Source organism: Arvicola amphibius, chromosome 7 (genome assembly GCF_903992535.2).
Source record: "Arvicola amphibius chromosome 7, mArvAmp1.2, whole genome shotgun sequence".
Taxonomy (NCBI): Eukaryota; Metazoa; Chordata; class Mammalia; order Rodentia; family Cricetidae; genus Arvicola; species Arvicola amphibius.
Window position 1 is genome coordinate 5419414 of NC_052053.1, and position 27418 is coordinate 5446831.

The 27418-nt window shown below is 40.6% G+C and overlaps 1 protein-coding gene across 1 annotated transcript in view; it reads left to right on the forward strand.

Moving 5' to 3' along the window:
• Pde1a (phosphodiesterase 1A) overlaps positions 1 to 27418 on the forward strand; it is a 170410-nt gene that overhangs the window by 109961 nt on the left and 33031 nt on the right. The window contains 9 exon segments of the mRNA XM_038336392.1: positions 4442 to 4624; positions 5994 to 6060; positions 9518 to 9530; positions 9533 to 9649; positions 10637 to 10657; positions 10660 to 10736; positions 10738 to 10773; positions 16916 to 16930; positions 16932 to 17020. Of these exon segments, the coding sequence (XP_038192320.1) occupies positions 4442 to 4624; positions 5994 to 6060; positions 9518 to 9530; positions 9533 to 9649; positions 10637 to 10657; positions 10660 to 10736; positions 10738 to 10773; positions 16916 to 16930; positions 16932 to 17020 (618 nt within the window).

The following is a 27418-nucleotide window of genomic DNA, read 5'->3' on the forward strand; positions in this document are numbered from 1 at the left end:
AACCTTCTGCAAATATTCAGATATTTCCACATCTGAAAAGTGTTTATGATAACTCTCTGTCTGCAAAAGTCCAATGATGTTAGTCCATATTATATTATGATTGATCAGATAAACATCAAATTACCCTGAGTGGTGCTAAGAGGAAGTGAATACCAGGGAGACTACAAGAAGAGAGAAGACACAAGATGAAGAAAGCTGGGAGTGAGAAGCAGATGCTGTTAGGTGTATTCGTGTATACTGCCCCTGACCCCAGCATGCAAGGCTCTCCTGCTTTACTCCACTATAATCTTCATTTCAGCACTTCCCTCTACTCCAGTATTCTTGAATGTTTACTGACGTGAATGTTCTATGACTACAAAGATAAAGATGGAAACGAACGGACTGGTAGGATAAAGAAGAAAAGGGGTGTAGTGAGGGCAGAGACAGAAAGGTATTTGTCAGCTCTTCATGGAAATTCCACCCACTTCTTCTGGTACCCATTAGCCACCTTTGGCCTTCTCTCTGTTCTCAAATATTACTCTTATCCTGCCTTTCCCAGGGGATTTGCATTTGCTCTTCCATCTGTGTAGAATGACTTTTTCTTAGGTTTTCCGATCTTTAATTCTTTTTCTTTCTTTGTGTCTTAAATGACACAATTCCTGATGACCGTATGCAAAGCAGTGTTTCCTGTCATAATTATCTCCTTGCTATCTCATACAAAGAAGGACCATGCTGCATTTTCAAAAAAAAGAAAAGTTCTTTTGAGATAAGATCTTTCTATACGGCCCTGCTTCACCTGAAACTCACTCTGTAGAGCAGGCTGGCCTTGAACTCACATAGGTCCACCTGCTTCTGCCTTCTGAGTGATGGGATTAAAAGTTTGCAACATCATTCCCAGAAGTTTTCAATTTTTCATCATTTTATAGGCTAAGAATAATGTTGATATCTCTCAAGAATATGGCGTTTAAATGCCACACACCGCGCCCCCGTGTCTGCTGCGTTCAGTGTGCTGGCACCCAGTTCGCGAGGTTCGGGCAAGGGGCTGGAGGTTAAAATACACAGACACTCACAGACAGAGAGACAGTGACACGGGTCATCCTTGAATTCCCCAAGAATGCGCCCTTTATTGTGTTCAGGGGCAGATTATATAGAGGTAGCCACACCCCAGCCAAACCCACCAGAAACCACTCTCCTGCCATCAGGAACGCCTGAAGGTCTTGTGCTCAGAACAGCTGTAGGCACTCAGATCAGGGGATTATAAGAAATTCAAGATCTGGGGTCTCACTGCTCCCAACATTTAAATGCCTAATTTAGGTAGGATTTTATTTATATATTAAAAGCAGATAAAGAAACAATATGCTCTCAGAAATCAATATAGGGGCAAGCCCTTACCTGTATCTGACTAATTTACACGGATAGTTACTCTACGCTGTTCATACAGTGGAGAGGCAGAGAAGTGAGTTTTAAGGAGCTACCTGACGATCAGCAAGGCAGCCTAGCAGGCTGAAAATTATAGGGAGTGAATGTTGTAGTCTTGAATCTAGGTGTTATCCCAACTCAGAGTTTTCTTCTTAAGGTAACTCCATTTTTTTCTTTAAGGCCTATGCATGTTTTGAAGGGTAATTTACTTTGCTCCATCTTCACGTTCAGCAAAGCAGACCTTCATAGAAACACGTAGCTCATCATTTAAACACACAGCGAGGCATCCTACCCCACATTTTCTTATCAATTGGACCCCTGGGGAAGTATCTGTTGCTGTTTCAAGATGTGCGTTTTCGGTAGACAATGGTGGATTCCCTGCTTTTCTCTTTTGATGCTCCCTTCCTTTATTCCTTTATTCTATAATAAATAAAGATCATTCTTTCCCCTGAAATCACATGCTCTTTCGCAACAAAGATTTGCATGCACCATAACTACAAACCACCAGACTTCCGAGTAACACAGCCCAGTCATGCTTATTACGTCTATACACCTGTTTGTCTTGTTTAGCCATCTGTCTTGGGCAGTTTGTGAGTTCAGAATATGCAGCCTTCAAGTCCCCAATACAAGTGTGTGGGGGAAAAACTGGGCAATGGTTGCCATCCGGCTGGGGTGGGAAGAATGTGAAGAAGGGTGACATCATGCGATTACACCACAATGGTTCCTGTTCCACCTGCCCTGCTCTGTGACCTTAGCTGATCACCACATAAGAGATAATAGAAATGGCATAGTCTTTAAGTAATGAAAATTTCAAGGCATGTATCAAAATATCATGCTAAGATGGGCTAAGGAATCTGCCTTGAAATGGGCAAAAGTGCCGTAAAAAAAATTTACTTTGAATTACAATGTCAGTGGTCTAGTACTAAATCAAACTCCTTCAAGCACAAGAAGCAAAATAAGCTTAAAAAAATCACCAAGTGAGTATTGAGCAGCATGAATATTTGACTGTATGTCTTTTGTCTTATATGTACATGTAGTTTTGTAACTCCAGCACTTAAGTAGTGTTTATTTTTACTGTTTCATAAATGCATTTTATGAACATCATAAAAAATAAGTATTGTGTATGTGTGCAGAAGGGAGCAACACACAGAGGGGGACCATTTAAAGGATCATGAGTGTAAGGTCAGAGATAAACTGTGCCAAGGATATCTGGTTATTGATCTGCTGCCCTGTCAAGAAAACGAAGCTACTTTGAGTTCTGTGGAGGAAGTAGACTGGTCTGTGTAGCTCGGTTTCTATCTAGTGGGAAAACTTTCATTTATTATTTCCAGTTCGAGTTGTTAGTAAGCTCTCGATTACTGACTCTGGCAGGCTTTCAGTCAGGATGCTTCCTCAGCTCCCTCCTCTGTGGCAGCTACAACTTCTTATCAACCAGTCCATGCCAGTTCCCAGAACTCAATTTGCAGTGTCTCCTTAAAACTCCATTGACAACACTGGGCCGGCAGTCCTCTGTGTTGTTTTGACTTTGTAGAGACAAGATTTCATCTCAAGCTGGTCCAGGTTGGCCTCAGCCTTGCCATCAGGAGCCTTAGTGTCTGGAGTACTGCCACACTTGGGTCTTGATCACAAGTTCCAAACCTGTGAAATCTTCACCCTTAGGTTAAAATTGGGTCTTGACTGACAGTGATCCACCCTCTTAGAGGCTAGACTCCTGAAATGAGCTTTCAACACAGCCCTTGGCATCCTTGCACACCATAGTTGTGGGTTGAACAACTCAGACTGAAATTACTCAGAAAAAGAAATTGCATCTGGACTGAAAGTGTGTAATCTTTTTTTTATTCTTCCCTAAATAGCACATGCGTGTGTTTGTGTGTGTGTGTGTGTGTGTGTGTGTGTGTGTAGGGGGGGGCATATACATTTTATTAGGTATTATATGAAATGGAGAACTTATTCAAGGTAATCATGAGAGAGCGCATAGGTTGTATGCAAAGTGGCTGATTGTTTTTGGGTGGGACATGAGCATGTGAGGATCTGGGGACCCTAGGGGAAAGAGAGCATCCATCCTTAATTCCCACGGAGATACTAAGAGAGAACTCCAACCATTTTTTCTTTATTTTAAAATTTGATTATTATTGCTCAGATGAGTGTACGTGATGTGTGTGTGTGTGCGCGCGCGCGCACGTGCGCACGCGTGCGTGCGTGGATGCTACAGCACTCACGTGAAGGTCCGTCTCGCGACAATTTTCAGGAGTCTGTTTTCTGTTTCCGCACGGGTTCTGCGGATTGCACCCGGGTCTTCATGGCTGAGCCATCTCGCTGTCCTGGTTTCTTCCCTCACAGTTTTTAATCTGTAAATATATCGTTAGAAAGATCATTTTAGAATTCTTTTTCTTTCTTTCCTGCGATAGGATTTCTCTGCTTAACAGCCCTGGCTGTCCTGGAACTAGCTCTTGTAGACCAGGCTGGCTTTGAACTCAGAGATCTATCTGCCTCTGCCTCCCGAGTGCTGGGATTCAAAGCGCTCGGCTAGTTTAGAATTAAGTTATTTCATTAATTTAGAAGATCTTATTCAGTGAAACAGCATGTGAGCATGACTTTTGGAATCATCGAAAAATTCAAATAGCACTTGTTGACTGAACTACGCAGAAGAATTAAATGTGAGTTGAGATAGCCCCAACCTCCTTTTCCTGTTCTACTTAGTTTTCTCAGTAACACACACTTATAAATTTTCCTTCCTGTCTTTCTTTGTGTTAATCACCACTAGAATGGCATATTAATGAGGCTGACCAAGCACTGCTAATACTGCCCTTCAGCATTTGGGGAGCCACAGATGCGATCATGTACCATTTCATGCTTCCAACAAGGGATCAACTTGAAAACTCGGCAGCTTCCCAAATGTTAACTCCGTTCTTTTAAACAGTTCACGTTAAGGAACAGAGAATGCTGTACCATTAAATAAGAAAGAGCGAAAACATTGCGATGCATGTTTCCTTGTTAGTCTTTGCTCCCCTTTCCCAGTGTTTACCTCTGCGTGTGTTTGTAGAAGACTTCTTGACCCTGAAGATGAGCTCAGCGACATTCAGACTGACTCAGTCCCATCAGAAGTCCGGGACTGGTTGGCTTCTACTTTTACGCGGAAAATGGGGATGATAAAGAAGAAACCTGAGGAAAAACCCAAGTTTCGAAGCATCGTCCACGCTGTTCAGGCTGGCATTTTTGTGGAAAGGTAAGCAGCGTGGTTTGCGTCCCAAGGAAAGAGAACTCAAAAGGGAAGCAAGCATGTTTGGTACCTAGAAGTCCTGAGGGCTCATACTACACCGTCCCCGAGGACACTTACCGTCCCAAGTCTAACTGTAGCGGGCAGTTTGCACTTGTGACCGATTCGACCACAACAAAAGCGCCTTGTCTGGATGTCTTCTCTTTTTTCTAGTAGGCTGACAGGGAGATTGATATCTTACCCCACTGGAAACACATCTTTGTAGATAACCGTTTACAAACAATCCTAATATGTTCACGGGTTATCATTCAATTTCATATGAAAAAATTACAATAACCCATAAAGTAATCTTTATTTCATAGTCAAATGATTTTCAAAATGTAGTGAGAAAGCATAAAAGAGTCCTATTGCAAATTCAGTTTAAAGATGTGTGAGGAGCTTGGTGACAACTCTTTCCATAGCTTACTTCATGAAGACACACCCTAAAAGCTCATCTAGTGAGTTATTATCCAAATTACCTCACTAGCTTCTCAGCCCCATCTGATTGGCTTTTAAAAAAAAAACAACTAAAATCTTAAAAGAAAACTAAAGATGTTCTAGTTAGTGATAGAACATCACCTTCTTTGGTGTATAGACTTATTCTGACAGAAGTCTGAGGCCAGGGTGCTCGGCTGAGGAGAAGGTCTCTTTGTATGAGGATTATTGATTTCCCATGGCATCAAATTAAAAACATCTATGTAGTGTTGCACAGAGTCTCAGGTGAAGCCCCATGCTTGGCTTGCTGAAGGAATGTAAGTTACCTGCCTTCTTAAAAAGTCTGCGAGCCTTGCAAGCTGAAAGGCAAAGCAAACTATGGACGAGAGCCCACTGAATGTGCATGCATTGAGACAAGGTTATGAATACAGATCCATGCATTGACCTGGTAAGTTTCTATTTTTTCATATAAAATGACATACAAATTCAAAACACGCAGAAGCTAACTAAAATGAAAATTTAACTATTGTAAATTAGCATGCTTGGAGGGTGTAGGAGGAAAATCCTCATCTATCAATAACAAACCCCCATTATTGATATTATTTATCTTGAAGTTTTCAAAAGTAATTACTTTCAATATGGAAGTCTCCTTGCTTCTCCTACAAAGTTGCTCTCCCAAGACTCAGCAGGTGCCGGCGATTGGTTGTCAGAGTTCCTATGAGTAGATAATGCCATACCCGCCCCATGCCCCTTCACCCAGAGAAACAGTGGCTGTTACCACCTTGGTCACAGTGGGGGTACAAGGCGAAGATATCTAGAGTTGTCTTTCCTTCGGTTTGGAGAAACACAGCTGAAGGTGTGTTGAGCGAAGGAATGCTAACGGTGCAATTCCCCTCTCTCCTAGGATGTACAGGAAGAGTTACCACATGGCTGGTCTGTCCTATCCTGCAGCCGTCATAACGACGCTCAAGGTGAAGCAACTTCACTTGCTTTCCTTTGTAAGTAATCACAGACGTTTCTTTTCTCTCAAGTGGCTAGAAGGAGAATGATAGTAGGTCTTTGCTGCAGCCCACATATTACAATGCAAACATTCTTCTTTTTTAAATATTATTTATTATGTATACAATATTCTGTCTGTGTGTATGCCTGCAGGCCAAAGAGGGCACCAGACCCCATTACAGATGGTTGTGAGCCACCATGTGGTTGCTGGGAATTGAACTCAGGACCTTTGGAAGAGCAGGCAATGCTCTTAACCACTGAGCCATCTCTCCAGCCCAAGCATTTGTTAAATGTAAAGCAGCCCAAGCCTTGACTCAGCCTAGAGTTACAGGGCATCCGAGTGACTTGCTAGCAGTCAGTGTCTATCAACACCCTTTCAGGGTCACGTGCATGTGTGAACTGTTCCTGCAGGCTTTACCTACTCGGCTCCTGAACTCCGCTTGGAGGTGGCATTATTTTGAGAATCTATGCGTCTTCTTAGACTTACCTTATGCTTTAAAGAGGCATTTCACTGTGTGTGTAACAAAACACAAAGAAAAATTTTCAAGATCTTAAGTCTGAGAAATTATAAAATTGATAAAGGCACTAACCAACAAAAACCAAATTTTTCTTGTGCCTGGCTTCTCTTGGGACTGGCCTACCCATACCCCATGTGTGATTGCCATATTGTGTGTGCAGGAAATGACTAGACGTGAGGATTTGCCTGAGGAAGCTGCTGGCTCGTTCGTCCCCACTTTACACAGGTGGACCTTACTCAAGTTGTTTGACCTACAGGAAAGTCTTGTAGGCTGCTCATTCATTCTAAAGTCCCTTTTCCCCCCAGACTTTTAATGATTTCAAGGACTCAACTCTATCTCTTAAAACAACCTTATGGTGGATATATATATATATATATATATGTATTAACTGAGAGCTTTAGCCTTACTTTTGCTAAACCTGAAATTTTTTTTTTTGGTTTGTTTTTCGAGACAGGGTTTCCCTGTAGTAAACCTGAAATTTTGAGGAGAAAGATTGAAGCCATGGTTGTCTAATTAAAACATACACCGGGAACGGGCCAGTCTGGCTCCCTCTCCCTAGGTCAGGATGTCAGAGAGCAGCCCCTTCTAGTCGCTTGAGGTCCTTTTATAAGAGGGATAGTGTTCACAGGCGTGAGAGAGTTGACTGTCATACATTGTTAGAAAGATACAATGAGAGGGAACGGACAGGGTAAGGATATACAAGGAAAGGGGTTGCAAATTTAATGTAGGTTGAAAAATATGAAATGCAATTTACATCAAGTCTAAGAAACAGGAACCTATTCTTAATTACAAACAGAAACCTTAACGTTTAAGAACTTAGCACAGGACAAATAGCATCTTATTCTATAACTACAAGTAAAAACCTTAACCTGCAAGATAATAGTGTTCCTGTTTTTTTCTTACGCTTTATTTCTGATTTTTGTATTTCTTTTCTAGTTTCAATTTGCAAAGCTTATTTTATTTGTTCCCTTTTGTCCTAAGCATCCTCTCAGTATCGAGTTCTGCAAAAGCACACTGGCTTCAAATGTTATTCCTTGTAAAAAGGCTGTTCATTTTTCATGAAACTTTTTAACGTATTCGTGTTTCCAAAACTACGAGAAAGACAAGTATGTGACTTTAGTGCCGCATCAATATGTTAACTACTCTGCTTTTGAAAGGTTTTTGCCATCCCTCTTATGCTTCAACTACATACAAGGAAACTGGGGGATGCATAAAGGCCAACTAAAATAGTTTGGTATATGAACACAATGTTTTGTGAATTGTAGTTGATTAAAATCGCATGAAGTGTAAGGTTGAGGAAGTAAACGGTACTGAGGAAATAGCGTATCCGTGAATGTGTTTTCTAAAAATCCCCCAGGCCAGTCTAATGGCATGGGCGCTAAACCGCTGCTGCAGGTGACAAGTGTCAATCACCTCTTCTGCAAGCCCCATCCCCCATTTTCTCATCGGGACCCTTAACTGGCTGAAGCCTCCTTGTTAGCTCTGGAATTTGATAAAAGATTTATTGTGTTCCTTTGTGCTCTAGTAATGCTAAAAATCCTTCTATCAAGGATTTTAGGTTTCTAATTCCTAAAGAGATAAAAGTGTGTGCTTAGGCATCATATTGGAGTCAACTGGGAGGAATTCAACAGTTGCAGGCAAGTAAACAAAGACTTAATTTGTGCATGATTCTAAGTAATTCAAAAAGGCTGGCAAGATGGCCCAGTAGGTAAAGAAATTTGCTTCAAAAGCCTGGTGACCGGAGTTCAATCCCTGGGACCCACTTAAAGATGGAAGGAGAGAACATACTCCACAAAGCAGAGATGTCCTCTGACCTCCACATGCATGGGAAAGCCTGAAAGGGCCCCACACATAAGCAATGAAGCATTTTAAAGTATCATTCGAAGGTTTCACTATCATCTTCCATAGGACACATTTTCGGAGCCTGCATCAGATGTCTGATTCCATTTAGTTTCAGCATCTCACAGCATATAAAGCTGGTTCCCAAAGCAATGTTCATAGAAACTGTCCACGCATTATATAGTACTGACTCTACCAGTGCGAATGCGCACTCTCGCGTGTGCAGGGTGTGTGCGTGCGCATGTGTGTGTGGCGCACGCGCGTGTGTGTTCACCAGGCATTCCTACTGGACTGCCAGGATCTACTTTAGCTCAGAATAATGTACTCATTTAGGTTTTCTGCAGCAAATCTGTGTCGTAACTGCGGCAGCTGTGTTAGATCTACTTACTGCTCCCAATGCCACAGAGGGGATACCTACGTGGTGTTTCCTATTCCCCTATAACCTGCCTACGTCCCCCCAAAATGTATGAAATGGCAAAATTACTGACCCCTTCCTCAGTCAATGACCTACTCCTTGTTCTTACTGTCTCTGGAGAAATCTGAGTGAGCGAGCCTAGGTTAGGCAAGGAAGGCTAAAGCTTTACTTCCGTCGAGAATTTAAGTCCCAAAAGAAGACAGATAATAGGCAAATTACTGACTCTTTATGCTAAAATGTCAAGCAAAGAAGAAAGTGTGTGGCTGAATGGCAACAAAGACCAGAACTCTTTTCTCTTTATCCCTCAGTTGACATCACCCAAACACCAGCTCTCCTGCCTTAAAATGGAGCAGGTCTAGGAAATGATTTATGGCAGGAAGTCCGAGAGAGCAAAGACGAAGGCTGCATCCAACTGTTTCCAAGTTTATTACATCAGCTTCATAACCCTGGTATTGAGGAAGAGCCACGGTGTTATATTATCCATGTCAGCCTCACCCCTGCAGCCCTGACAAATCAGACTCCAGCAGAATGCAGTCTGACACGTTCCACTGCAGGGTTGCCCGTTGTGTGTTCAATGCTCAATTTGTTAAATAATTTTCCATGAGAAGCAGTGTGATTAAGCTATTGCCATCTAAATAATTGACTCTCTTTCTACAGGATGTTGATAAATGGTCTTTGACGTATTTGCCTTAAATGAAGTGAGCGGCGAGCATAGTCTGAAGTTTATGATTTATGAACTGTTTACCAGATACGACCTTATCAACCGCTTCAAGGTCAGGAACTTCAACTGTGAGACACTCAGAGAACTGGTTAGTTGAATAAGAACGGCAGTCCGAAACCCTGAGGCCAGTGCTTTAGATTGATTTAGCAAGTCTACAGGTTGAGGGTCTGTGCTCACCCTTTGATGAAACCACCACTCCCTGCATGTCTGAGTGCACCATGAGAGCTGAAAGTTTATCCCAACAGGCACTCTCTGGATTCTTCACAGAATCCTATTGGGACAGAAACTATGTCTTGAAGAAGCACAATAGATTCCACAGGGTTTTTTTTTTTCCCCTTTGTTTCCAGGGCTCTAATACTACACAACGAACCCCTTCTTTTCTTTATTTTGAGGTATGGTCTTTCTATGCAGCCCACAGTAGGTTTGAGTTTGCCATGTTGCACAGACTAGTCTCGAACACTCAGTCTTCTTGATTCCCTGTGGCGGCTCTGTATTTGATCTCAGTATTGCATCACGACATCTAACTTACTGGGAGCTTTCTTAGGCTGAAAAGATGCGTCTTCCCATTGTTTCGCCTCAAAGTGTCTAAGCAATAGTTTTTAAAATTGATATTTATTGAGCTCTCCATTTCTCTCTGCTCCCCTCCCTGCCACTTCTGAGCCAATCTGAGGTCCTAACTTCCACTAGCTCAGGGCTCGTGGCAATAGAAGGGACCAAAGGAAATGCGAAGTCACCAGTTTTCTCCCGACAAGCTAGGAAAAGTAGACCTGCAGTTTATATGGGGTGTTTCATATTTTTAAGAAATAGCCTTTTTTCTGACTGGGAAGATATGAAAATTCAGAGCCATTGGTATGAGCTATTTAATTTGCGTGATAATCTTTCAAATTGCAGTCCAATATATCAATGATGTGGTTTTTTTTAAAAGACAATCTCAATGAACTTAAAATTACTGCCCATATTTGGACCCATTAATTTGCTCCATTCCTAAACCTGTGCCATGTTTGTGTAGCATGACAATTAAACGAAAATATAATCATAAATATTACTTTCCACAGATTCCGTTTCTTGCCTAATTGCCTTGCAGAAGCTTTAGAAGTTGGTTATAGCAAGCAAAAAATCCATATCACAATTGGTTCTGCAGCTGATGTCACTCAAAACCGTGCATTACATCATGCTTCATACAGGTATCATGGTAAGAAAGCCCTTTCATAAATGAAAGAGTGTGTTGGCATAGAAACAAAACTTCCGTTCTCTTTGCATTATTCTGTCTCTAACGCTATGAACGAATATTTGTACAGCACTGTAACTAATGTACATGTAATAATCACTGAGATTTTACCAAATTCAGATTTATACATTTTTTCAGAAAAAATACTTTAATTCTGTAGAAAGAAACATGCTTAAAGGTCAATTAAAATATATTTACTGTATTAGTTTTTCCTAAAATTTGAACTGTAGAGCATTCTTTTTTGTTTGTACTTTTTAAATTGAAAATAGATTTTGAAACTACTGCTTTCACGGTGGCTTGATTATTACTACTGACTGATTGCGGCCTGCTAGCAACAATGGCTGGAAACATCTGAAGATGTTCCTGTTCTATAGTCTAGGATGTTACCCTTGTGACTGGGTATTGATATGACTGGTGGCTGGAAGGCTCAGTTGGGGACTTAGGGGACATCTTAAAGGACATCTTCAATTTTCACTCCACAGGAGAAATACCCACTCTATGACAAAGCAGTCACTTCAAAAATTGTCCTAAAGAAGTATTTTGGGGGTTCTTTGTTTTTCTTCTAGTTGTGTCTTCATGCAGCACTACGTTTCGCCCAAAACCTTTTGGTTAATGAGGTGGCATGGTCTTAGTTCTTTCTGGAATGCCACGCTTTACTTGCTTAGTGTACACGGCCCTTAATCAGCATGTTTACAAGGGCTCCTGAACAGTAGGTGTCCTTCTGGGGTGTCACTGACTTAGGGTTCAAAGAGATCTAAGTGTTCTTCCACTTGACTTTTAGCCTATAGCACAGACACGGAGCCTCCTGAGCAGTAAGTGTTCTTCTGCGGTATCCAATTGATTTGGTTCTTTCTCCGCTTGCCTTTTGATTCTAAAGCCTCTACTACTCTGACTCCAATGGTGAGCTGACTTTCTTCAACGTCCTGACATTCCTCTCTCCTGACTTAAAAAGTTAACTGAAAACAACAGAAAAGAAACATTCATTTAACCACACTCTATAAGTGGAAAAGAAAACGGTCGGGTTCTGAAGCGGGGGAGTGAGAAAGAAAAAATGGAGACAATGACGCGAGGCCCGTGCCCCTCTAATTCCGGCACTTCTCCGCTGTGAATCGAATTGAAAAAAAAATAACCGATGTGGCGGGGCAGAATTCCATTATCTTACAATTTTTACAGTGCAAACACACTTTGTTATTTTCTTTTGTTTACTACAAGGGCTGCAATAAGCATCTCCTCTTTTGTCCTGAGGATTTCAAGTCCAAAGGTTACACTGAAAAGATGTGAGATACCACATTAGTGGGCAAGCAAGAGAAATTGAAATCCATCATGTGACTTTACCTGCAGACTTACAGGGAAGATGTGCTGAGTGCATCTCGCGTCCCTTCTCACTCTCTTGAAGCCTGGGGAATCTGAGCCCATATCCCTGCTTCCCCTCTCAGGATACCAAGAAAATGAAGTCATTAGTGCAGGCCAGAGTCACTCGAGAGAAGCCACAATGCGAATGTATCTTTCTTTCTTTCAACAACATTGGCATGTCACCTGGCTTCCATTTCAATCCTTTCTTCAGCAAAATATCAGGTAGTTGGACCATTACAAAATTAGTCTACGGTAAACCTAATTAGTGCTCAAGTAGAATCCAGAATATGCATTTAATTAAGCATAAGAGAAGAATGAATTTTACAATGGAATAGAATTTTGCAGGTGAAATGAATTCGTGAATGTGTTTAGTATTTTGTCAAAATGAAGCACACTGTCACCCTTGACAGTTTTTGGAAAGTCGTTTAATAAGCTTTCCTTCCGCAGTGCTAGGTGAATGCTAATTTTCATACAGATGAGCATTTCTGTCTTTGAAACAAAAATGTATCAAAAAAATTCAGCTGTACTTCTTTGAGTCTTTCTTTCATCCTTCAGATTTGGTATGGAAAACACTGGGTCACTCATCCTCCTTTTAGCATTGATTGATGCCCTTCTATTTGAGATGGTCCTATCAGAGTGACATTTAGAGAACACGCCCAGCTCCAGGCCAGCTGTCAGGTGACTAATTGCATTTGTCACTTTCAAGGTGTGCTGAAGAGCCAAGCCCACAAGGGATTGTGATGAAGCTTCCTGGGTTTTAACATCAGAGGGAAGTCCTGGGTCCAGACAGCATGAGGAGAAGCAGAGACTTGATGCCAGCACAGCTGCTGTGCCTCCTTTTCTCTCCTTTGTCCCTCGATTAACTTGTAAACCTGTGCCACAAGGACAGTGAAGTACAAAAAAGTCCACTGTGCTAAAGAGTCGTTGCTCTATGGAGTGATGTCAAGCTACCTCCAACTGTCCCTTTAAATACAAAGTCCATTCTAGGGCTTGGCCCAGAGCATTTTCACACTTGGTGGCAGTCTCATTCATTCTCTCTGATGATTTCCAGTGACTTGAGATCTTTCCTCTGGAATTTGCAACCACTGACTGCCCAGACAACCACGTCTACACTTTGGGGATGACTCCATTTTTCTCCGATCAATCTACAGAAAATGTGGCAGGGAAATCCATGTTCTGTGGTAATGGCTTCCCTGGCAATACTGTTTGAAAGGGAGGAGGCAGCCGCCAGCATTGAAAACATTATCTGCCACTTCTAATATGCTAGCTGGTGTCCTTGTCACTAAAGCAGAGTTAATACTGACCAGTTCACAGGCTGCTAATGAGAGCCATTCAGTTTCGTTACAAAGCACCTTGTGTAGTATCTGAAATAAACAGCTGTTAATACAAGGCTTATTGGCTTTCATATGGAATAAATACCTTCTGTGTTAAATTAATGTAAACTACTTGGGTTTATTTAAAAAAGATGGAGACAAAAAGTGCCCAATCCTAACACTTTAGGCTAAAATAGTTAGTATATCCCTGTAAAGCACTCTTAAGAACCATTTTGCTGATCTGAAATTCTTGCCGACCTGAACATCTTTCTATCATTCACATGTACACACCACACACACCACAGCACAGCAAAATTCAGATGTGCGTATAGCCCTGGAGTTCTATTAGCTTTTAACCCATTTAGATATCCACTGAAGATATCCAGTTTCTGCTTTGGAAAGCTCAGAACATGGGCAGTTTTTCTTTTTTCTTTTCTTTTTTTTTTCGAGACAGGATTTCCCTGTAGTTTCTAGAGCCTTGCCCTGGAACTAGCTCTTGCAGATCAGGCTGGCCTCGAACTCAGAGATCCGCCTGCCTCTGCCTCCCGAGTGCTGGGATAAAGCGTTGCGCCACCACCGCCCGGCAGTTTTCTTAATCATGAAATGACCGTGCTCCAGAGAAAAAAAGAAAATTCAATCATTATTTTTTTTAATTCCAACTCTTGTCTCTGCTTAACCTCTGGCATGCTGATTCAGTTCCGTAGGACTAAGCTTTGCTGTCTGTTAACCTAAAGATACGAATATTTTATCTACTGAGAGGAACATAGGGACAATCATAAAAAATAATGAATCATCTCAAGGAGGGCCCATTTAACAACAGTGCTAGCTCCATGCCACCTGTCACTGATGTGGAAGCGCTTAGGATGGTCAATACTTCCTTCTGATATAGCCTGAGCACTGCCCACTTGAGAATGATTGACCTGAGCCTCTAGGGCATGTGCTGTCTGCGCTTAGAGAATGCAGTATCTACATTGCTCATCGTTTTAAACCTTGGATTTCTGCCCACCAGGAACCAGCAGAGCCCCAGTGTTGGGTCAGTTCTGTTCTGTTGATGGGAAAACACAATATGATCTGATTTGTATGCCCTAAAGAGTTATTTTAAAAATCTACAAATGTAAATGTTTCCTTAGCTATAAACACATTCACCACCAGCCATAAGTGAATCAACCATGAAGGAGCTGGCAGTCACTGCAAAAATTCTTTTAATAAGACAGAAAATGATATTAGATATTTTTCAATTGAATGTGAAAATTTCTACATTCCCAATTGATTTATCCTATAAACATGATCAGTAAGTCATGCATAGTAATAATTAAGTACAGTTCATGGAGAAATGTCTCTTCGTGGCAACAGAGATTAAGAGAAAACCAGGAAATACATTTAAAAAAATCAATTTTTATAGCTAGGGGAAGATATAATTTAAAATAATTATGAGCTAGTCTATGATTAAATTCCATCTCTAAATTTACTTCACAGACTATATCTGATATTATCAAAAGTAGATATTGGATGTTCTTTTTCTCTCCCCAACCAGTTAAATCTATAAATATACAATCAAGAGATACTTTGAAGATGATAGGTTCTCTTCTCTCACAAGCATGTTTCTTTAACAAAACAAGGAATCTCTGGGGTAACAACTGTTTTAATTGCCATTTCTACTCACTTCATTGTGTCTAGCTCTGTGGTCTCAGTGGGAATGCTGGAGGCTCAGTCCCAGCTCAGTCTGTAACATAGGCTATTAATAAGGTTTTTTCTTCTTTTAGTGGCTCGCGAATGAGTTTTTACATGCACGAAACACCTAGCTATACCAAGTCCCTTAGGTTTCTGAGAGGCCCTCGCCTGCAGTCAGGGCTTCTTTCGTATTTCAAAGGCAGTCATCACGGCATCCCGCTTGTCATTTTCCAGATTTAAAGCTTTGCAGTATAAAGTCCTAACTGTAGTAAATGCCATTTGCTCTGTAGTTGGCTATTGGACAAGAGGCTTTGATAGGAACAGCACATGAATTTACCCAACTTAGGAAGTCCACAGAGGGAAGACCCATTAATTCTATTTTAACGGAATCTGTGGCTCAGACGGTACAACATCTCACGTGCCTGGTGTACAGAGAGACTCACATAGAACTAGTTATCATGTGCTCTCTTCCACTTCTCCCACCACCTCCTCTTATGCAAAACTGAGGAGCTTCAACGTTGCAGGCATTATTACCTGGCATGCACCAAATTCTGCAGTCGGTTCTGTGAGAGGAACACAGCTCAGTGACTCTGAGAGTTCCACGATTACTTAACATCCCTAGCCTTCAGTGGTGTCTGCTTGACTTTTATAGGAAATCCAGTTTTATCATCATTTGAATCCAAGTAGACCATCAGTTGGTTTCAATAGTCTTCATCCTCTTCTCAGCCTCATTTTAACCAGACCATCAATGCAGCATACTTGTGTGTGTGTGTGAATGTAATGTGATGTATGTTTAATGGCCCATGTTCAGATGTGTGGGGGTAAGTTATGTTTTCATAGGCTTGAAAGATGTCCAAGAGCAAACATCTCACTTTATAACCCCTTTTCCTAATGCAAGTCCTATCTTCTTGCAGGACTGTCCGAAAGAACATTTGTTCAGTGTCTTAACTGGTCTATATGAATCACACTTGTCCAGTATGATCAAGAACATGTGAAATATACCTACCACATGGGCAGTAAATTTAATTCGATTATCTTTTATTTATATTTAATTGTCATATGTGTTGCTGGTGCTATACAGAATGTGAGTGATGAACAATACATTAAGTTATTCTATAACTATAGCAGTAGGCATAGTACCAGACAGCTGATAAAAGAAAGGGTCATGTATATGAAAAAGATGGACCTGGGTTTTACATGAAAAGTTATTCTTTTCTTTGTTATTATCAAGTTTCCCTGAGGGTTATATATGTGCTATGATATGAAATTTGGCAAATTCTTAGAAACTTTTCACAATCTTAATCTAAAAATAAACATCATTTTCTCTCTTGGGAAAGAACAAGTTCTTCCAATTTTAAACGGAAATTTGTTTTCATGGGTTTTTAAATGATTATCTAATTATACATTTTAGTGAAGGTGAGCTCTACGTTAAAAAGACTACTATATTATAATTTTATGTCATAATCCAAACTAGTAAAGCGTTATTTTAAAATCCTTTTGGAGTCAACCTTTCGATGGTGGGAAAATGGCTCCCTTTTTAAGAAGCAAGGGTGATCATACTTGAATTTTAGATTTTGAGCTTATGAAGCACGAATGATCATTGGTTTCCTGAAGCATTCATTATTCATAGCTAATGAGTGAAAATGGAAAGCATATGAAATATAGCATATTTTATATAATTGGGCATTCTGAGCACACGGAAGGACTTTCCCATATGAACAAACGACGATAAGGAGTTGAGCATGATGGATGTTTCCTTCTTTTGCTAGCACTGGCTCTCGGTAACTGGAAATTTTAGCCATGGTTTTTGCAGCTGCCATTCATGATTTCGAGCACACAGGAACAACAAAAACAACTTTCAACATTCAGACGCGGTAAGTGCCATGAAGTCTTACGTCAACAAGTTCAAATATATTTTCTCAAAAAGAGAGGGCATAGAAGGGTGCCATGGTCCAAGTACCTACCTGTCTTTATAAAACCCATTGCCATGAACTATGAATATATGCCAATTCATTATTTTATGTATTTTATTTATTCTTAAGAGATGTTTAGAACAAGTAGATTTTTACTAAGAAGGGGTTAATGATTTTTAGCAATAATTCTTAGACTTGACAACTTCAATCAATCGGCTGTTGTTTTTGAAAACCCACACGTAGTTTTGCCTGAGTATTTAACAGCTTAAAATACACATGTGTCTATCAGACAAATTCTCTCTGCCAAGGTTTAGCCTGAGCAGTCACGTTAGTCAGACACTTATGCACCGAGACACCTCACATAATGGATTGTCTCCGGCACTGTTTATGTGATTGTATATTAGAAGGTAGACAGAGTTTGTTTTCTTAAGAAATCAGGAGAGTGAAGAAAATCTCATTCTAGGGCAGCATGAAGTGCTCATAGAATTGAAAAATAGGATGCTTTAATGATGGTTATAATGACACTCAACCAAGTACTAGAGTGGGCATGTATTATAATATCCTCTAAGGGTCCTATAATAAATAACACCGAATGGATGGTTTTAAGCAACAAACAATTCTTTCTTACAGGTCTGGAGTCTGGAAGTCGAAGATTAAGGTGTCAGTGGCTTGTTTTCTTCTAGGTTTCCTCCCCTCCCCCGGCTTGTGGGCAGCACCTCCTTGTGTCTTTTCTCCCTGCATATGCTTGTCTGGTGCTCCTTCCTCCTCATATGAGGGCACCGTTTCATACGAGACTTGGTCTCCCACTTCCATACCATCATTTTACCTCATTTATGCCCATCTATATCAAATACAACCACACCTGGGAGCAGAGCTCACATATGAATCCAGTGGGGTTGAAGTGCAGAACTCAATCTATAAAACGAAGATACCCTAAACTCTTTATGGTTAAACAAAGATATTCTAACCCGTAGGTAGAATTACTTGGGACAAATTAGGATGCAACTCACTTCTATCTGTGAAAATCCTAACATTTCTGTGTTTCACTAGCCAACGATCGCCTAATGAGGAAATACCACCTGCATCTCTCTGGGGAAGCTACAGAACTTCTCTGTTGGAGAATGCTGTCTTGTTCTTCTATGCTTCGTTGGTACCAGGTGGCGGTGGTACAGGGCCTTTTAATCCTGGCACCGGCACTCAGGATCAATGGCAAGGGGACCTCTGAGTTCAAGGCCAGCCTGGCCTACAGAGTGAGTTCCAAGACAGCCAGGGCTACTCAGAGAAACCCTGTATTGAAACAACATAAACTAAAACAACAAATAAAAAATGCTTTATTGCCATATGTTAATTATGTATAATCATGATTTCCATTATAATAGCTTCATAAATGCATACAACGCTTTGAACTAAATTTGCCCCTTCTCTTGTGTCTCCCACCCTCTCCATGTCCTTTGCTCCTCCCGTTAAGCCCACTTGACTTTATCTCCTTTTGTGTATGGTGTCTGTGACCCAATGAGTTTCAGGACAGTTCATGTAGGAACTTGATTGAAGATTGTTTAGAGAGCATGGACTTCACCAATAAGTACATCTGAGTAAAATGTCTCTCCCTATTCTATCAAACACTAACTGTGCATAAAGTTATAGGCAGCAGCAGTGTGGCCCATGAGCCTCTGCTGACGACATGGTGGTAAGGTATCAACGGGCCCAGTCTTGTGAGACTCTTGTGCAGGCTGTCACAACACTGTATGTTCAACATGCAATGGTCATATCACGCCCAGAGGACAGTTTAAGCACGCCACTCGCCTTTTCTTCCAGTTCTTATATTCCCTCTATTCCTTCTTCTGGACGATGTTTTTTGACATTATCGCCTATGAGGGTGATATAGGTGTTCTACTATGGCTGTGATATACCTGGTCCCTCTGTGGATGAGCAGTCAATGGTTACTCTCATAGCTGTGATCAATTGTGTATCTCTGTGGAACCACTACCCACTGCATAAAAGCCTTTCTTACCAGGCTGATAGCACACTAACCTATGGGGCAGAAACAAAGTTTTTTAGGTAGTGATATTTCATTTTTATTTTTTATTTTTTTCATTTTATTTTAATAAATAAAGCTTGCCTGAAGGTCAGTGCAAAGCAGCCACACTAGTCAGTCACACAGGCAGGCAGTGGTAGTGCAATGCCTTTAATCCCAGCACTAGAGAGAAATGTAAGGCAGGATGAGACAGGGAACTCGCTGTCTTTAAATAGGAAGATTTCAAAGAAGAGAAGGCTTTCTCTCTAGTGGCTTGGCTAGTTTTGGCTTTTGTGATCTTCAGGTTGAACCCAATGATCTGTCTCTGGGGTTTTATTATTTGTGTTACTTATTTAGAAGGCAAGCTAACGGGCCTATTGTGCTCATTAAGCAAAAGCTGTGTTAGTAGCTCCTCCCTACTCAGTCCTGGGGCCTCCTTCTCAGTCATGGACCTCTGACTGGTTTATAGTACTGAACATGAATTTCCTCCTGAGACAGTGGACCACAAATCCAATCAGGAAGTGTGTTGTTATCTCCATAAAACAAAGCCATAGTACAAACCAATGAAAACATCTTGCATATCTGATTGATAAGGTGTCTACAGGATTGATAGCGGAGAAAGACCACTGGTAAGAGTCCTCCAGCAACAAGCATGGCATCTCTCTGGCACTATGAGGATATCCTTCTAGTGAGGAGCAGACCAGCCAGCTCTGACTTTAATTCTGTGTCTGAGACTAAAGTGCATGATGTCTTACTTAAGCAATACATCTTACCATCTAGTTCTGGTAGGAAACCAACAGTGGAGGTAATTGCCTGATTTTTTTGGGGGGGTGGGGTGGTGGTGGGGCATTGTATGAACGCCCTGTTTATACTTCATAGGAAGGTATTCTCTGCTTGAATTTCATTTAATAACATAACTTCCATAGGGGTACCTCTAGTCAAATTCTATTATATTTTAATTAGTTCACTAAGTATCAGCTTTCTATATGAGGGCTTTTCATACATAGTTTTAACTGACCCTTCCTTCCCTTACTTTCCCCAGCTTCCTGACCCACGTCTGTCTTAACCCTATCCATTCCCCGTCTCCCTCTTTCCACGTGCTCACCTGTGGTTATTTTTGGTTTGCTTGTTCTGTTTCGATAAACCGTTTCTTAGAGCAGTTTTAGAAGTATAGAAGGCTGATCATGTATCACAAAGCTTCTGGACACTTAGCTCAAGCCACCCTACAGATTGCCCAGCAAATCAGAACCAAGGCAGATGCCTTGCCTTGTTATGGAGCTCTAATTACACTTAATAAGCTGATAGTAATACGCTACTAATTTAAGTTCTTACTTTATTTTAGGGTTCATACTTTGATTATAACTTCTATGGATTTTATAAATGTTTGATATACCCCACTGTAGGTTTAGTGATTTGAACATCCTTCTTTGCTTATTTCTCATCTTGTTTTGTCCATTGGGAACATATATCTTCTAAAGATTGGGCTAGTTTTGGCCTTTTCTAAAATGTCATTCATGTTAAAAGTAGACATATGTAACCCTAGGCTTGTTTTTGTCCCACTGGGCAGCATATGTTAAAAGCCCCTCCATGTTTTCCTGGTGTCTTGATACTCATTTTCATTCTTGATCTCTGAATATATTGCACTGTATGGGCCCACCACAATTGGTGGGACCAGAAGAATTTTAGCCTGCTAAATTTTAGCACTTATAAATAGAGATGCCATGACATAAATGTGCTAGTTTTTATGTGATTGATTCATTTAGGTTTCAACAGAAATATTTTAACAATTAATATTTAAGGTATAAGGCATCATTGGGGGAAGGCACAGTTATTACAACATTAGATATTGTAAGACATAACAGCTGCCTAAGATGACTGAAGTTCAACTTATAGATCCTCTGGTTTACATTCCATTATATATTAAGAAAAATTAAGGTCACAGGATGAAGCGACCTGTGAAGATACACACAGGGGTGGTTGGCAATACTGAGATTGAGAAGTTGAGAGGAGAGCAGAATCAGTCTGTGACTAGCACAAAGGACAGACATAGGGTTGGCTCAAGTAGAATGGAAATTGATCAACAGAAAAAGTGGAAACTCAGTGAAAATCTGGTTAAGACATTATGTCTATCCTTGGTCTCAGATCCCTAAGAATGATGTAGAAACAGGGGGAACGGGAGAACCTTGGAATCTGGTGATAAAGCAGGCATGTTATTATACTTCTTTGCAGCATAAAGAGAACACTTCTTTTATTCTGTTATGAGTCAAAGGAGAAGAAGAGCGTCTATATCAAGGTTGCTTATTGAGGATGCTTTGTACCCGCAGAATCCATAACAAGGAGTGGTTCTATAGAGAGAGGTCTTTATGGAGCTGGGCTTTGCATAGGCAAACAGTTCCAGGGGTTGTTGAAGGAAACACGTGCCCTGTAACCAGAGAGCAACGCTTGCCCTTCCTGCTCGGAACAGTGAAGACCAAGCTGGTTTCTCCTGTGCTGCATCAGGACATCCCATGTAGCTTCCACTCATCATCCGCAGTAGGGTGAAGAAGTCTATCTGATTTAAGTGTTGGTTTTAGAGAGAAAGAATTAGGTGAGGGAGAGAAGGAGACCACGTAGGGAAGGGAGAAGGGAAAGGGTGATGACGACAGGAGGGCATTAGGGTTTTCCTCATCTATAGCAAATAATAAAGACGACATAGTCCTCCTATTTTAACTGCTTTTCTTAATAAATTGTCTACCAGCATCAATTATTTAATGTCATTCACAACGAAATTGAAAGTTCTAGTAAACATTATTTCAATGACAAAATTATGCAACACTATAACATTTTAAGTTCAGGGTATTACCTTCTCCTTGCCAAAAGAGAAACACGTCAAATGTCACCATAACATTAATTCTGTTTTGCTTTATAGTGTTCAGGCTGTTTGGATTTGGAGGGCTTTTCTAATATGGAGACATTACCATATAAACAGAACGTTGGAGAATGATTTAAAACACAGGGCAAGGCTGATTTGAGTTCCCTAAAGCTATTATAAACGCACAAATTCTTGAAAGTGTAAATAAATGGAATTAATTTTCCCTTTGTGAATAGCAAATGCTAAGCGACATGTTACCATGGATACGACATGTTGCTTAGAGTCCTTGTTCTTTTCTTAGCAGTAAAGACCATCAAAGATTAAGACCATGCTGTACTCTCAGCGAGCTTTTTGGATTTATGGTACGAAGCCGAACATATTTTGATATGCTAAATCTGGTTTAAAAACACGCTTTTGCTTGTTTCTCAGAGAGGAAGTGAAACTTGTCCCATCATATAGTAACCTTGAAAATCCTGCTATAGATATATCAAGGTCCACGTGATATAACTGAGATTATTGGAAAATCATAGTCTTTCCTATAATCAGCAAACTTCTGGAAATACATGTGGTATTTTGTTCAGTTATTATGGATTCAATTATCCCTTAAATGCAGATACATGTTGACCTTCCTTTGTGTTGAACTATGATTGATAGTTAAGTGAGTTGGGGGCTGTGAGATTGCTAGAAGTTATATAACGTTAGTAAGATGCACATGCACGCACGCGCGCGCACAACACACACATCCTCTCCCCACAGTTTCAACTTATGACAATGCAGGATGCATAATGCATGTGATTTGATCTAGTGACTGACAGACCAGTTCACTTATGCCTAGTTAAGAAAACAAAAGGCTTGCTTTATCTGTCAGACTATTAGATAATGCTCTTGAAAACACTGCTTGCAAGGGATGTCAAACTTTTTTTGTTTCTTCTTCTTTAAAAATATTATGTTTGTATAATGCAGACGACATGATTCTATGGTCCACATAGCAAATGGTTACTACAGGGAAGCAAATCATCTTACATAGTTACCCATCTTTTGTATTGTTTTAGTGACAACATCGGTTCTTTGTTTTGTTCTTACCTGCTCATCAGGAAACATTCACTAACAGGTGAGGGCCAGGTTGTAACTAGAAGTCAGTCCATCAAAAAGCCAGAGACAGTCATTTTGTGCAACACAGTTTCTATCACGGTGTCTTAGTAGGCTTTCTATAACAGTGCTAAAACATTATGATCAGAAACAGCTTGGGAAAGAAAAGGTTATCTCAGCCTACAACTCTCGGCTTGCACCATTTTACTGAGGGAAGTCGGAGCAGGAACTCAGAGTAGAAACCTGGAGGCAGGAACTGAAGCAGAGGTGGCCATGGAGGACGCTGCTTACTGGCTTGCTCAGCCTGCTTCTTATACAACTCAGGACCACTCTCAGGTATGGGCAACCACCCACCAAGGGCCGAGCCCTCCTGGGCCAATCGTTTATTAGAAAATGGCCCATGCGTTTGCCTACAGGCCAGCATTATGGAATCATTTCCCACTTGAGAGTCCTTCTTTCCAATTAGTCTAGCTATGTCAAACTGACCTGATACCAACCGACACACATAATTAAAATACAGTCTAGGAAGAAAAGGGGATGCAGGAGATGCTGGATTCTAGGAGCTGAAGAGTAGTGGAGGCACTGGAAGGCTTTCCCTTTCTCTTCCTCTTACCACTGCTGCTTGCTTCTGCTGTGCTACCGTGTGTGGCTGACTCACCAACTGAAGATGCTGCAAACAGGTTTCTGCTTCCAGCCCGTAGCTGGCATTCTAGGAGGATAGAATGAAGAAGCCAAGACTCCACTTTACAAAACAGAACACACTTGCAACTGGTCCATTAGGCTAGAATGTCAAGTCTCTCCAGGCAATTTGAAGTATTTTTACTAGTTTGGAGTGTATAGGCAGGTGAGAAATAAATACCTCTGATGAACTCACAGCTTAAGAGTAATATGTCTGCTATAGACATGTGTTTGAAAACATCTTTCTCCATTTTAATTTGCAGAAAGTGCATCTGCAATATTCAATTTAATCACAGGAAATGTGTGGGAGAAAGAGATTTCTGTCATACTCTTTATCCCCTACCCAAAGTAAATTGGGGTCAAATGAAGGAAGATGTAATTAACTACTTGAAATAGTGCAAAAAGAGGCTAGTCATTTACTGACTGAATAAGAATGAGCTAAATTTTTTCTCTTGGCTATTTAGATTATACTACAGATATTAGCATTTTAAATGGAAAGGAAAGGGCATATAGATATTTAAACTATGATAATTAAAGGGAAAATTAGCAACATGACCAATTATCCCAGGTATGCAAGTTATCTCTGATTCAACACCTGAAATTCAATTCATAATCTAAAGAAGAAATGGTACCATGCCAAGATATGCAGAAAAATATTTGACAAAGTCCAATTTTTATTTATGGTCCAAATTCAATAAACTAGAAAGAGTTGGCAATGTCCTCAACTTTAATAAAGAATATTTCCTAGAGTGGAGTGGTAGTCATTGGATGCTGAGGGGAACAGTTAGGAGATGTTGGTCCAGGGACTTACAATCTCACCTAGATGAGAGGAATAAGCTAACATGGAGAATTAGGTAAATAGGGGCTACCATGAACTTCAATGTATTACATTATGAAAAATGACCAAAGGTAGACTTTAAGTATTTTACAAAAATGTTAAGTATATGAATGAATATATAATAGTAATCATTCTAGCCACTGCACAATGCATTGTTTCAAAAAGTCATAATGTAGTAAAACTACGCATTTTTCTTCCATTTTCCATTTGTAACTAAATTGGAATACCACTTTTGGGTATATACCCAAAGAATGCTTGATCATACCACAAGGACATGTACTCAACTATGTTCATTGCAGCATTGTTTGTCATAGTCACAACCTGGAAACAACCTAAATGCCCCTCAACTGAAGAATGGATAAGAAAAATGTGGTACATTTACACAGTGAAGTACTACACAGTGGAAAAAATTAATGGCATCTTGAATTTGCAGTCATATGGATGGATCTAGAAAACATAATATTAAGTGAAGTAACCTAGACCCGAAAGACAATATTATATGAACTCACTCATAGAGTGACTTTGTAGATCATAATCAAAGAAAAACCAACCTACAATTCATAATCTCAAGACCCCAAAAGAGACATACATGGATCTATTCCAAATGGGAAGTAGAAAAAGACCAATATCTCCTAAGTAAATTGGGAGCACATGGATCATGGGAGGAGGAAGGAAGGGAAGGGAAGAGGACAATAAATGCTCAATAAAATGGATATAAAGAAAGAACAAAAGAAAGAAGGAAGAGAGAGCAGAGAGAGGAGAGAGAGAATCTCTCCTCTCTTTTGTTTCTCGCCCTCATCTCTCTTTTCCTCTCTCTCTCCCTCTCTCTCTCTCTCGCTCTCTCTCTCTCTTCTCTCTCTCTCCTTTCCTTCACTGGTTTTTCTTTGCGCTATTTTCTCCCTCCAAGAATCAATTTGTTCAAAATGTTATTTGACCTGACCCAAGTTGATCTACAGATCCCAGGGCAATCCCAGTCAGATTTATTTTATTCAGTGTATTTGTTTTGTGGATATTTTCTAAAGCTGGATGAAGAGAGAAGTGCTCCAGAATCAACAATGTAACATGGAAGTAAACAAACTTATAGGACTCTCCTTCCTCACCTCCATGTTGAAAGCTGCAAAAGTTCCTGGTTAAAAAACATACCTTGTTTGCAGCCTTTTGCAAGGCAGGTTAACTTATTAGAAAGTCACCAATATGGAAAAGTTAAAAGGTTGCAGTCCAGATCCAAGTTATATTGGGCCATTGTAAGCCCCCTTCCTAGCCCTTTATTAACCTCCTCTGCATGCATGTGATCTAACAACTTTGTAGCCATTAGTAAATCCTTTGGAATGTACAGACCCCTCATTCTCCAAGACCCTAGGACTGAGAATGTCACCAGTTGGCATCTGAGGCCTAGAGCTTAGACCTCCTGACTCCTCTGTGCCCCTCCTGACATTTCTATCAATGTCTTTTCCAAATGTCCTTATTTTAGATCTCCTTTGTTCCTCACTGGAAGATGCAGGGAAGTGTTACATGTTCAACTGTGAGATGTGGGGCCAACCAGAGTCTGTCTTCCCGAGCCATGATGACTCTGTCTTCCCGAGCCATGATGAATCCTATTTGGCTCTAAAATAGACTCATCTCCGTTGAGAGTTGTGGTTTAGCATTGACTATAACGTGATAATCAGAAAGTGTGGTATTAATGAAAGATTAGACATTTAGTAAAATGGAACAGACTAAAAAGCACAGAAATAAACCCACAATGTTCAGTCAATTAATTTTTCAAAAAGGATTTATTGTATTTAATTAATTTTTATTATTTTATTATATTATTTTGTTATTTATTTCTTACATGTGTATGTGTACTGTTCACGTGTGTGCTGGTTCCTTCAGAGGCCAGTCTCATGGACCCAGAGACACAGGCAGTGTGAGGCTCCTGAGAGTAACGCTGGGTATTGAATTTTGGTCCTCTGGAATGTCCAACCCATCTCTCTCGCCCCTAGTCAGCTGATCTTTGACTAAGGAGTTGGGGCTTTGAAACAACAAGAATACTTTCAGTCAATTCTGCTAGATACAAGCTGCTATGGTTTGAATGTGACCTTCAGAATTATTGGATGGAAACCAAATCCGCATGTACTAGCTAGGGGAGGCCACTCCTGACTGGGAATATGGAGGCCATAAGTCTGCTTCAAATGTTAAATTATTATCATACAGTTTTTAATTTTTTTATTTTAAAAATGATCTTATTTTACATACCAATTCCAAGTTCCCTCTCCCTCCTGTTCTCCCACTTCCCGCATCTTTTCCCCACCCCACCCACCTCCCATCCACTCTTCAGAGAGGGTGAAGCCTCCCATGGACAGTCAACAAAGTCTGTCACATTCACGTGAGGGCAGGACCAAGGCCCTTCCCCCTGTATCCTGAGCAAGGAATCCCTCCATAGGGAATGGGCTTCAAAATGTCAGTTCATGCTCTAGGGATAAACCCTGGTTCCACTGTCAGTGGCCCCACAGACTGCTCAAGCCACACAACTGTCACCCACATTCAAAGGACCTACTTTGGTCATATGCAGGAACCCCAGATGTCAGTCTGAAGTCAGTGAGTTCCCTCTTGCTTGGGTCAGCTGTTTCTGTGGGTTCTTCCGTCATGGTCTTGACCCCTTTGCTCATATCATCTCTCCTCCTTCTCCACAGCTGGACTCCAGGAGCTCAGCCCAGTGCTTAGCTGAGGATCTCTGCATCTGCCTCCATCAGTTACTGGATGTAGGTTTTATGATGACAATTAAGGTGGTCATCAGTCTGCTTACAGGGGAAGGGCAGTTCAGGCGGTCCTCTCCACAAATAAAAAAATATAGTTTAAAAAACATAGTTTTTTTAAAGGTAGCGTAGCATGGTTTTCTGTCTCCAATAA